This window comes from Syngnathus typhle, linkage group LG4 (assembly GCF_033458585.1).
Source record: "Syngnathus typhle isolate RoL2023-S1 ecotype Sweden linkage group LG4, RoL_Styp_1.0, whole genome shotgun sequence".
In the NCBI taxonomy this organism is placed as follows: domain Eukaryota; kingdom Metazoa; phylum Chordata; class Actinopteri; order Syngnathiformes; family Syngnathidae; genus Syngnathus; species Syngnathus typhle.
Window position 1 is genome coordinate 4,586,076 of NC_083741.1, and position 13,355 is coordinate 4,599,430.

Sequence of the window (13,355 nt, forward strand, 5' to 3'; positions counted from 1 at the left end):
GGAAGTCAGGGGCCGGTGCTCGGCCGGGTGGCTGTCCGGGGGACGGTGGATGGGGCTCGGACATGGCTTTTACGCACGCCCGGTCCTATTCTATGCTCTCTTCCACCTCCGTGGCTGGAAGTGCCACCTCCGGGGATGGAAGTCCACACGGCCACACGCCTGGAAGTCGACGCCGGTGCTTGGGTCCTTGTACGTTGTTAACGTACCACCATCCTACCTACGTGTCTATATAGTTATATACTAGATCTGTGGAATAATGACGAGGTTGACGTCAGGGCGCACGCACGGCGTTGTTGACAAAGGACGAGGAATCTGATCGATGGATTTAATGATTTGGAGTGACACAGATGGTTTGATAATATTATTGCTTATATAATAGTTATTTGATATATAATTTATATATTGTTATATGGGCCTGTGGAATATTTTGAAGATCAAGCGCCGTCAGCGGCACGCACCCATTGTTGTCATAAAGGACGATCGATGGATTTTGTTAGGGTTTACAGATTATCTTGATCGTATGATTATGTTGGAATGTAACCTGTAATAATTAACCTAGCTTTTCCTGTCTTAACAAAAGTAGTAGAACAAAGTGCTAAGCTCTTTTGAACTGATTGACTAGCTGCAGAGGAAGCAATCAAAGTTGCTTTGTTTACACTACGTCCTAAAAGACCCCCTGCTATGCTTTGATCAGCAGGCCAGGGGCTTCAACCCCATCCTGTCCACTCTCACCCCCACTCTGTTTCTCTCAATAAAAATGCTCCTGCAAGAGGCCTGAGTCAGACCTCATTTGATCATCGCTGTATGCACAGCGACGAATGACTCTCCACCTGCAGGTGGCAACCGCTTCTTTGCTCGCTTCGACACTCAGAACAGCACTTGCCCGCTGAAGACCGCTCCCCCTCCACACGAGCAGCCCCTGTGCCTCTCTGCCGACAGCGTGAGGAGGGCGCTCGCCGCTATCAACGCCCGTAAGGCGGCGGGCCCTGACAACATCCCAGGTCGGGCGCTGAAAGGCTGCGCTGGGGAGCTGACGGGTGTCTTCACGGACATCTTTAACATTTCCCTGCAGCAGGCCATCGTCCCTTCGTGTTTCAAGGCTGCCACCATCGTACCTGTGCCGAAAAAACCTGCTCCGTCCTGCTTCAATGACTACCGCCCCGTGGCACTGACGCCCATCATCATGAAGTGCTTTGAGCGGCTTGTCATGGAGCACATCAGATCCATTCTCCCCCCCACCATAGACCCCTTTCAGTTTACGTACCGAGCCAAACGGTCCTCTGAGGATGCCATCTGCTCTGCCCTCCACTCGGCCCTCACCCACCTGGAGAGAAGGGACTCGTACGTGAGATTGCTGTTTGTCGACTTCAGTTCTGCCTTCAACACCATTGTGCCGCAACGACTCATCTGCAAACTCGACAAGCTGGGCCTCAGTACCTACCTCTGCAACTGGCTACTGGACTTCCTCTGTCAGAGGCCTCAGGTGGTACGCGTTGGCGACTAAATCTCCGCCAGCATCACGCTGAGCACGGGGGCCCCCCAAGGCTGCGTGCTCAGTCCGCTGCTCTTCACCCTGCTGACGCATGACTGCACTGCAACCTACAGCGACAACCGGATAGTGAAGTTTGCTGACGACACGACTCTGGTGGGTCTCATCACCAAGGGCGACGAGACTCAGTACAGGTTGAAGGTTGACCTTCTGACCACGTGGTGCATGGACAACAACCTCCTGCTGAACGTCAACAAGACCAAGGAGATTGTTGTTGACTTCCGGAAGGGTCACACCCAACACCTGCCGCTGACCATCGGCGGTGCTGTGGTGGAGAGAGTGAGCAGCACCAGGTTCCTGGGGGTGCACATCAGTGAGGATCTCTCCTGGTGCACCAACGCCGTATCACTGGCAAAGAAAGCTCAGCTAGTGCTCCTCCGGCCGTCATGATTACATTCTACCATGGCACCATTGAGAGCATCCTCTCCAATTGTATCGCTGTTTGGGGTGGTAGCTGCACTGAATACAACTTGTGCCTTCTTGTTTTTATATTGTGTCGTTTACTTGTGTGTCTATCGTGTAATATGTCTCGTCACCGTGGGATAGAGAAAACGTCATTTCGGTTTCTTTGTGTGTCTTGACATGTGAAGAGATTGACAATAAAGCTGACTTTGACTTTGAAGACCCTGCAGCGCATAGTGAACACGGCTGGTAAGATTATTGGTGCTTCACTCCCCTCCCTGAAGGACATTTACACCTCCCATCTCACCCGCAAAGCGACCACGATTGTGAGCGATGTGACTCACCCCGCTCACTCGGAGCCTGCGCTCCCGCACCACCAGGCTCACCAATAGCTTCATTCTCCAGGCTGTTAGGATCCTGAACTCTCTCCCCCCTTCTGTGATTCTGACTGTATGCTGTATGCACACTTGCTCCATTTTTGCTCCTCTTATTTATTGTTATTTGTTTATTTATTATTTATTCATCACTCTTATTTATTCACTGTTTGTGCCTTCTTGTTTTTATTTGTTTGTGTTGTTTACTTGTATGTATGTATATTGTGTACTATGTCTTGTCACCGTGGGATAGTGGGACCGTAATTTCGATTTCTTTGTGTGTCTTGGCATGTGAAGAAATTGACAATAAAGCAGACTTTTACTTTGACTTTTTTTTCCAAGGGTATACTGTCTCCCGTTCTTGCAAAATAGGTTAGACTGAGCGCCACCCTAACAGATTTAATGAATTGGAATTCTTGTGGGGGCCATATTCAATTATGTTTTCAGATTTTGCTGCAGGCCAATAAAAACTGGCCGTAGTTTGGACACCCCTGGTGTAGAAAATGAAGTTTCCCAACACTGTTAACAGGAGAGTGTATTTTTAAACATGTTCAATAAATACTGTTCCAAACATGTTCAATGTATGCTTTTCCACTCTCAAAAATAAAATCGTGTAAATAATCGTGATTTCAATTTTGAACAGAATAATCGTGATTATGATTTTTATCCATAATCCAGCAGCCCGAACTTTGAGTCTACATACTTGGAAATAGGGAGAAATAACCACGAAAGCGACTGTGAGTTTTGATTCCTCAACAGACTTGTGTAAGGAAACTCCCGCGGTTGCCTGGTAGGTGCATGGAGACATTAACCATCAATCTCAGATTATTAGATCAATCAATTTCACTGGTGAGATCCCAGAATAACACGGCTATGACGAGATGAAAATGTTAGCATATTAAGAAATGACACATTTAAGAACTTTAACCATTTTAAATGTGTTTTTGTCATATTAATAAAATATTTTCCGCCGCACTACAATATTAATCTTATCAGATTTCCTTCATATTACAACAACAAATTTGACAAACTGTATTATTTTAACTTGCCACAGTTTACGATAATATTCACATACTGTGCAGAAAATCTTCTTAGAAAAAAGTAATAAGGTACTATTTATCTGTGAGGATTACAATAATGATTTGATAAATCCAGATAATCATAAAGCAATTGCCTACTTTATTAATATGATGTACAGTATGAGTTTGTATTCAGCTATCACAAGACCTATCAGAATTACATGGCACACTGCTACTCTTATTGACAACATTTTTATACGTAATATCCAGTTTACAAAATTCAGTGGTCTAATAGTTTGTGATATGGCAAATCTGCCTGTATTCACGGTATATGATGTTAAGGAGATAAATAAGTCTCGCAGGATTTTGGCTCGGTTGGTCTCAACTACTTTGGGTGGTGTCTGCCATCTTTGTTGTGGGACTTCAGTCTGAGTTTGAGAGAAAATTTTTGGCACACTATTCCTCGTACTTGCTTATGCCACTCCATGTATGCCTAAGCAGCCAGCATCTAAAAGCCTCTTTAGTCGCATTGACGTCACTGCATCAATGCTGCGCGCCGTTTGCCATCACACTCGCGTACAACCCACACACGCATTGTTTTGAAAGCGTGTTGCAGTTTCACTTCAAAGGAGAATGTCGCTAGGGCTGGTGTTGTCTCAGTCAACATAGGTTGGCGTTTCCTCTGCATTCAATGGCCAATTCCAAATGCTGTTTTTACTTTCCTTTTTGAGCAAGTAACAAAGCGACAATACAGATTGTGCCTGCTAGAACAAAGGGGCTCCGTCCTGGGATGTCGCCGGGCTCGTCTGCTATTCCTCCCCTGGATGGAAAGCGTCGGAAGCGGTGTGCGAGGAGGCAGAAGAGGGGCAAGCGCGGAGGCGTCTGGGCGGAGGCGTCCGGGCTGGGCTGGCGGCCAACCCAGCTCGCCCGGCCGTGCCTTCCATTCTTCTGGCGAATGTTCGATCGCTGGACAACGAAGTGGATTACATTCGCCTGCTGAGATCTACGAAACGGACAGTACGTAATTGCTGTGTGCTCGTGTTCACTGAGACTTGGTTGACTGTCAACATTCCGGACTCTGCTGTACATCTGGAGCGGGTAGCGTGCTATCGAGCGGGCAGGGCCATTGTAAAAGGGGGAAAAACGCGAGGAGGTGGAATATGCGTCAACATCCATGACGAATGGTACCGGGACTCTGTAGTGGTATGCAAGCACTGCTCGCCACTGAACTCTCTCCGTCCTTCTGCGTAGCGTCCTGTACTTTTGCGCTATGTGATTCTGACTGTATGCTGTATGTGCCTTCTTGTTTTTATTTGTTTGTGTTGTTTACTTGTATGTATATTGTGTACTATGTCTTGTCACCGTGGGATAGTGGGAACGTAATTTCAATTTCTTTGTGTGTCTTGGCATGTGAAGAAATTGACAATAAAGCAGTCTATGACTTGACTTGAAATGGAAGGGATGGGGTTATGTTCACGTGTACCCATGTGTATAAAGTGGCTCTTTGCGCTAACACAGTAAAAAATGTGGCTCTTAGTCTCTGGCTGGTTGGCCACCCCTGTTATAGACGGTAATTATAGCATTAACAATAATGATAATAATAATAATGGGGGCAAAGTTAGAGAGTGAAATTTGAGCCTCTGATGCGGAGGATTGAGGCAGTTCCTTCGCAGCGACCCTTCTCATCACTACTCTCACTCAAGCAGCTCATTTTGTTTGTCAAGCGACTCACGGCAACGCGAGGTGGGGAGTAACCGATCACTCCTGTATCAACGGTCACTCTCGCTGCTGCATTCCTCCTCCAGATGGCTTTTTTCACTTAGTCACAAGCTGTCACAATACAAGCAGTTTTCCTTAGGCATTTTGCCTCCCTGCCTGCGTGAACGGATAAGCCAGAGGTACAGTACTGCTGGCATCTGAACCAGTCCGATGGTGTTTATCGTCGTCATCTTAAATAAAACATGAGACGTGATTTCCCTGACAGATTGTACGATTATAGAAATAGAGCTACCACGAAAAGCAGTGTTAAGTCAAAGTCTGCTTTATTGTCATTTTCTTCACAAGACACACAAAGAAATCGAAATTACGTTCCCACTATCCCACGGTGACAAGACATAGTACACAATATACACACAAGGAAACAACACAAAAAAAGAAGAAACAAGAAGGCAAAAACAATGAATAAATAAGAGTGATGAATAAATAATAAATAAACAAATAACATAATAAATGAGAGGAGCAAAAATGAAGCAAGTGTGCAAACAGCAGACAGTCAGAATATAGCGCAAAAGTACGGGATGTTACGCAGAAGGGGCGAGAGAGTTCAGGATCCTAACAGCCTGGAGTATGAAGCTGTTGGTGAGTCTGGTGGTGCGGGAGCGCAAGTTGGGCTCTGGCTAATGTTGCTGCTGGTCCTAGTTAGGTTGTTGACTGTCCCTTCGGACTAATGGCATGATGCGTATACAAATGCTTTTGCATATTAGAGGCATTTCCTCCCTTTGTTAAAATTTCAACATTGAAAGTATTGCACGTCACTCTATTCTCGTCCTTCTTGGCCAAACTTTGGAGCGCTTCTGCCTCACAGGTGCCATCATTGTTTACGTTGCATAGGGTGCGTAACCTGCGTCGTGACATACCGTTTTTTTCCGTGTATAGTGCGCAAAATTTTACTAATTTATTGTCCTAAAATCCGGGGTGCGCATTATACATGGGTACAAAAAAAAAAAAAAAAAAAAAAATTTTTTTTTAAATTTTTTTTTTTTTTTTTTTTTTTTTTTAAGTCCCAATGATCGTCACACACGCAGGGAGGCAATGGGTCCCATTTTTATAGTCTTTGGTATGGTCTTAACTAGGCTGGATGTAATTTTTTTTGTTGGCGTTGATTTCTCCGACTGCCCATAAACGCACCACCGCGCTTCGTGCGCGCACGGGACAGCAAACGAGCAGGTGATCGAGCAAGCGTCTGATACGAGAGCATTGCGGTCGCATGGAGCGTGTTTGAAGTGAACAGCAGAGAAGAAAGGCAAAGTGTTGTGAAATAAAATGCACAGAACGGATGCGCAAGACACGTCAGCTATATAAAGAGCGAGAGTTGTTTTCTTCCTATTAGTTTCAATTCACAGTTTAATTAGCAGTTTCAATCAGCAAATAACAAAATGCGTATTACAGGTAATATTTTATTTCACAACACTTTGCCTTGTTCCTTTGGTCTCTGCTGTTCATCCTAAAACACAAAGGCGCTCTTTAAGCAATGAGACAGTGAGCGCCCGGCGCGCTGCGGTTGCGCGACCGCACCAAATTAAGCTCCCTGCGCAGTGCGCACTGAGGTCCACTTAAATTTTAGAAAGTACATCAGGACTTTAAAAATATCTTCTAAATTTCAGCGACGGCTCTGTCACAATAATCGACCAGCCCGGTGCAGTTGGGCGGTCGGCGGCGCGCTACGATTGAGCGTTCTCTCGCGCGCTCTCTCTCTCGCTCTCTCTCGCTCTCGTACACACGCAAACCGGATATCATACGGAGGCCGCCATTACAGATGCGCAGAACGGATGAGCAAGACACGTCAGCTATATAAAGAGCGAGAGTTCAGTTCTCTACCTAAATCCGTATTACAGGTAATATTTTATTTCACAACACTTTGACTTGTTCCTTTCTTCTCTGCTGTTCACTTCAAACACGCTCCATGCGCACGGAGCGCGGTGGTGCGTTTACGGGCAGTCGGAGAAATCAACGCCAACAAAAAAAATTACATCCAGCCTAGTTAAGACCATACCAAAGACTATAAAAATGGGACCCATTGCCTCCCTGCGTGTGTGACGATCATTGGGACTTAAAAAAAAAAAAAATTTAATTTTTTTTTTAAAAAAAATTCATAAAAATTGGGTGCGTATTATACATGGGTACAAGCTTTTTTCCAGCATCAGCATGCCATTTTTAGGGGTGCGTACTATACATGGGGGCGCACTATACACGGAAAAAAACGGTAATTCATGCCAACTGGAATCGCTAAGGGAATTGTTAGCAAAAGAGCAACGATTCAGAGGAATTGGTAACGTGGGAACCGGTTCTCAACAAGAACAAATTCTCATTTCCCATCCCCAACCCTGACCACATGATGTGATAATATGATGATTGGCTAACTGGCCCATGTGACCACAACAGCTGCAGAAGTTAGGCACGACAGTAATGTATGCCTAATACAAATGGGGGCGGCTTGGTTCACTGGCAAAGTGGTCACCTTCCAACCCAGAGGTTGGGGGTTCAATACTGATACAGGTGGTGGCGATCAGCACCGATTAGCATGCGTAGTTGTGTATAGGCGATGCGCGCCCCCGAGGTCTAGCGTCAGCCGGGCAGCAGCACGAGAGTGGAGACATGACACAGCCAAACAAACACAAAGAAAAAAATCCACCACCGTGCTGAAAGAGTTGACAATGACAATGAAAGCTCATAGCGTAAGGCGTGCCTTTGAGCAACGTGCTTCACTGAGGACAAGTGCGGGCTGCGCAGCTGGCTACCGCGCATACAGGAAAAAAAGCACTGCCGTTCAGGAGTTGGAACAGCGGTCATGAGTGCTGATAGCGCGGGGCATCCGCCCACGCGCGAGGGAAGAAGCACTAACCGGTGCAGAAGTAGTCGGAACACGTGACAAAATCACGTGTTTGTTCATTTATTTACTGTAAGGTACAATACAATACAATAGCAGCAGGATGTCGGCGTGCACAGACAGCGCTCTTCAGCTGTTGGCAGTTTTGTAACTTTTTTTGGAACTTTTCTTGTAAAATTTTTAGTACTCATGTGCAATACAGCAGAGCGGAACTGGTCGGTCGCGGTGAACACCTTCTGCCCGCAAAAAAACTTGATTCTCTGGAACACGATTCCTCCGGGGATTCAGCGGCCGCCAAGCGTGGCCGGCTTTGCTGTCCCCCCGCTGGAGTGGCGCGGGCGGCGCGGACATGGAAGGCAGAAGCGGGGCGGAGGAGGAGGACTAGCGGCCAAGCTAAAAGCTGGCCCGTGCAGGCCAGTCATCCCCAGCCTCTTTCTTGCTGACATCCGGTTGATGACCAACGGGATGGACGAGCGGACCGCATCTCACGGTCTGGAGTGCTGTGTCTGGTTGTCGCTAAGTCCTGGCTGGACCATTGCATCCCTGACGCGGCTATCGAGCTAGTGAGCCGTGCTGTCTTCAGAGCCAACCGAACAACAGACTTTTTTTGAGACCGCTTTTTAAAGTCGAGAACTTCAAGATTGAGCAACAGCTTTTTTTATCAGGCTGTTGAAATCATCACCCCACCCCTGCTCATCCCTTGCGAAGACTGACCTAAGATTGCATTTTATCTGTATTTTATATTGTTTTATATACGTGTGTGCATGACCTGCCATGAGGAGCTGCCAAACTGATTTTCACAGTTAACACTGCGTTAACAGTGACAATAAAGGAATTCAATTCGATACAATACAATACAATACATGCACAGAACAGTGTGGGGATGTTTTTTAAGGGAATGGTAAAGGTTTATGTAGCGTAAAAGTATTGGGGAGGGTTGAAAAAACTTTAATATTGTGTACTAGACCACAATGCAACAGGAGATTCACACACAACCATGACTAACTTTGGTTTCGTGTAGTGTGGCCATTCTGAAGATGGCCACACTACACGATGCTTTACAAGGTAAACCATACTTCTAATTAACTTAAAATATACCCATGCCCTCTAGCAGCCAACAAGAAACACAATGTGTTGGGAATTTCAACACAGTGCAGTTTAAATTTCAAAATGATGTGTATACCGTTTCTACTTAGTGGAATTTTGTTTTTCGAGGGTGGTTCTGGAACGCATCTGCTGCAAAAAGTCAAAATATGAACCCCCAGTTGCTCCTGATGCTGCATCATCAGTAAGTGAATTAGGAATTCACTGTAATGCACTTAGAGGGCCTTAGCTGGTTGAAAAGACTATTTACCAAGACCATTTAGAAATCATAATCAAATCAACATGTGTTGCAATAAGTCTGCATCTTGTTCTCCCAAGGAATTTACCATTTCACTTTTTTTTTCCGCAGTAATCCCGAAGAGGAACAGTGTATTTCAAGTTGAGATAAATGGCTTCATCTCTTTCATCTACGGAAACAAGTTTGAGCAGCGAGCCAGCGAGCGCTCAGCAAAGAAGTTCAAATTCAGTGGAAGTATTGACTTGTGAAAGTAGGCAGCATGTTAATCATCCCGTTCCTTCTCCCCCTCGCTCCAGCTTTTGCTAGTAAGGTGGCAAAGATCTCTGTTGAAATAGGACATGTATAAGCCAGGGTGGATATATTCTGGTTCAACTACTGATGCATTCAAGTAATACTGGCAAAATTTGCCCTTTTGAGTCAGTATTTTAATTAATTGACATAACTAATCCCAGGTACTAATATCTTTTGGGGGGGGGGGGTCGTTAAGATAAGAGGTCTGAAAATGGCTTGTACTGAACTGCTTCTCAAAGATGGATCTCCAACTCGGCAAGGCAACTGCATCTTGCAAGGCCAATAGAAATTTCACGCATTGAATTTATTAATTTGGAAACTACCTAATAAAACTAAAGATAAGTCTTGAATTTAGATAGCTGTGTCCTGAATTTTATTTTGTAACTAACTTTATCTCATTAGTCTTGTTACGTCGCATTTGTCATTTTGATTTAATGTCGCCTAAATAAACGGGACAGAGTGCAAATCATTCTGATGCTGTTATTCGATTTATTTTGTGAAAAATGTCATGTGCATAGTTAGATGGACTATTGTTGTCGCATCTCGTTTCAATAAAGCCGACTGACTATAATACGTTGAGACTTTTATTTTGTAGGTGCCGCGGGAAGCTTTAAGTCCACATATCGGGTACCACCTCTGCCGCCTAGCCAGAAAAGAGGCTCGTTAAACGGCCACACTCAGCTTGAAGGGTCGGACTCCTCACTGGAAGTCTGGTGCTGGCAATCTTTCCAACAAGACAACCGCCAGCCGTTATGACGCAGTCTAGTGTGAGCCTCCTGGCTGAGTCGGCTGACACTTTGGTGTTTGTAAATTTCCATTTTTAGTCACTAGGTTGATTTTCTTTACTTTTCTTGTTCGCATTCTGCCGTAGACTTGGGGTGCGTTCATGGACCGCACACACAGTTGGAAAACTCATTTATGCCACCAAAGAAGAAATTGCAGGGAGTATGTGGATACAAAAAAGACATGCATAATATGTATAGTAATTAAATGCAGAAATTAAGGTAATATGAAAGTGTTCAATTCATGATTTCATCACCAAAATTTGCTGATGTAACAAATGGAAAAGTGTGTAATTTCTTTTCTTAAATGAACTCTTTACATTGCCTTAATTTCTACATTTATTTTATTTATTTTTATTTTATTTATTATGCATGCCAATTGATAGCTGTTTTTGTTCATTTTAAGCGATAGTCTTTACAATGGTTTCCAACGGGGAAATTGTGATTTCTTCTTTCCATGACAGCGTGAGGAGGGCGCTTGCCGCCATCAACATCCGTAAGGCGGCGGGCCCTGACAACATCCCGGGTCGGGCGCTGAAGGACTGCGCTGGTGAGCTGACGGATGTCTTCACGGACATCTTTAACACTTCCCTGCAGCAGGCCATCGTCCCGTCGTGTTTCAAAGCTGCCACCATCGTACCTGTGCCGAAGAAACCCGCTCCGTCCTGCTTCAATGACTACCGCCCCGTGGCACTTACGCCCATCATCATGAAGTGCTTTGAGCGGCTTGTCATGGAGCACATCCGATCCGTTCTCCCCCCCACCACTGACCCCTTCCAGTTTGCGTACCGAGCCAAGCGGTCTTCTGAGGATGCCATCTGCTCTGCCCTCCACTCGGCCCTCACCCACCTGGAGAGGAGGGACTCGTATGTGAGATTGCTGTTTGTGGACTTCAGTTCTGCCTTCAACACCATTGTGCCACAACGCCTCATCAGCAAACTTGACACGCTGGGCCTCAGTACCTACCTCTGCAACTGGCTACTGGACTTCCTCTGTCAGAGGCCACAGGTAGTACGTGTTGGCAACAAAATCTCCGCCAGCATCACGCTGAGCACGGGGGCCCCCCAAGGCTGCGTGCTCAGTCCGCTGCTCTTCACCCTCCTGACGCATGACTGCACTGCAACCTACAGCGACAACCGTATCGTGAAGTTTGCTGACGACACGACTCTGGTGGGTCTCATCACCAAGGGAGACGAGACTCAATACAGGCTGGAGGTTGACCTTCTGACCACGTGGTGCAGGGACAACAACCTCCTGCTAAACGTCGACAAGACCAAGGAGATTGTTGTGGACTTCCGGAAGGGTCACACCCAACACCTGCCGCTGACCATCGACGGTGCTGTGGTGGAGCGAGTGAGCAGCGCCAAGTTCCTGGGGGTGCACATCAGTGAGGATCTCTCCTGGTCCACCAACACCGCATCACTGGCAAAGAAGGCCCAGCGCCGCCTGTACTTCCTGCGGAAACTCAGGCGAGCGAGCGCTCCTCCGGCCGTCATGACTGCATTTTACCGCGGCACCATTGAGAGCATCCTCTCCAGCTGTATTGCTGTTTGGGGTGGCGGCTGCACTGACTACAACTTGAAGGCCCTGCAGCGCATAGTGAACACTGCTGGTAAGATTGCTGGTGCTTCGCTCCCCTCCTTGAAGGACATTTACACCTCCCATCTCACCCGCAAGGCGACCACGATTGTGAGTGATGCGAGTCACCCCGCTCACTCTTTGTTCAAGCTTCTGCCCTCTGGCAAGAGGTACAGAAGCCTGCGCTCCCGCACCTCCAGACTCTCAAACAGCTTCATACTCCAGGCTGTTAGGATCCTGAACTCGCTCCCCCGTTCTGCGTAGCATCCTGTACTTTTACTGTCTGAACTGTCTGAATCCACACTGGCTCTTATTATTTATTATTTGTTATTACTCTTATTTATTGTTTGTGCCTTTTTGTTTATGATGTTTTTTACTTTTGCGCTATGCTTGCTGGCTCCGTTATTTATTGTGTTATCTGTTTATTTATTATTTATTCATCACTCTTACTATTGATTGTTTGAATTTTTGCCTTCTTGTTTTTATATTGTGTCGCGTACATGTATGTCTATCGTGTTATGTGTCTCGTCACCGTGGGATAGAGAAAAACGTAATTTCGGTCTCTTTGTGTGTTGTGACATGTGGAGAGATTGACAATAAAGCTGACTTTGACTTTGACTTTGATAATCAGGCTGGTGTCTAATCAAGCAGACTCCGCCCAAAAATTGGGTGTCAGTAAGTAAGTAAGCCCTTCTGTTCCAAAATATGTTTAAATCTAGCATTGTAGCACTGACATAGCTTTTTTAATACAATGCCAATGTTGGGCTTACTTTACAATCCCTTTAAGACTTAAAGTTTAAGTGAATCTTTGCGATATCTCTTCCAATCACTATTCAACACGATGGGCAGGCAGGATGGGATGGAACGGAGGCTGACAACAATATACCGTTTTGCAAACTTTGCTAGCATTCTCTCTCTGCATTTATGGACACTTTTTATGGAGGAATGTGTTGCAAAAATAGATAAAGATGGGCATGACTTGACGAGAAGGAAGAAAATGGCCTGATAGTTGTGTAAAAAATATAGGCAGCCAGGTACATGCATGTGTGCAATATGCCATTGAGGCAGACCTAAGAAGCACATGTCTTTCACAGACTGCCATCAAGTGAATAAAGAGCGCAACAAAGAACATAGATGGAACCCTGGAAGTCAACCGCCTCGGTACTCAATAATGGTGATGGGAATTAAGAACCGGTTCTTGTTGAGAATCGGTTCCCTTGTTACCAATTTCTTGGAATCGTTGGCTATTTTTCTTAAGAATTCCCTTAGCGATTCTAGTCAGCGGGAATTGCGTCACTGCGCACGTTAGCGCAGCCAGAAACAATGATGGCACTTGCGAGGCTGATACGCTCTAATGTTTGGCTACATTTCACCAAGAAGGACGAGAATAGACCAACATGCAATACTTGCAA

The 13,355-nt window shown here is 45.8% G+C and overlaps 1 protein-coding gene across 9 annotated transcripts in view; it reads left to right on the plus strand.

Annotated features, from left to right (window-relative positions):
- pop4 (POP4 homolog, ribonuclease P/MRP subunit) overlaps positions 1–9,937 on the plus strand; it is a 52,614-nt gene extending 42,677 nt beyond the window's left edge. For 6 of the 9 annotated variants that reach the window (XM_061276096.1, XM_061276097.1, XM_061276093.1 and 3 more), the window contains 2 exons: positions 4,113–4,361; positions 9,404–9,937. In XM_061276096.1, the coding sequence (XP_061132080.1) occupies positions 4,113–4,361; positions 9,404–9,540 (386 nt within the window). In that variant the 3' untranslated portion in view covers positions 9,541–9,937. The remainder of the gene's footprint in view (positions 1–4,112; positions 4,362–9,403) is intronic. The other 3 variants (XM_061276101.1, XM_061276100.1, XM_061276098.1) reach the window with 1 other exon arrangement.
- Positions 9,938–13,355: the final 3,418 nt, after the last annotated feature.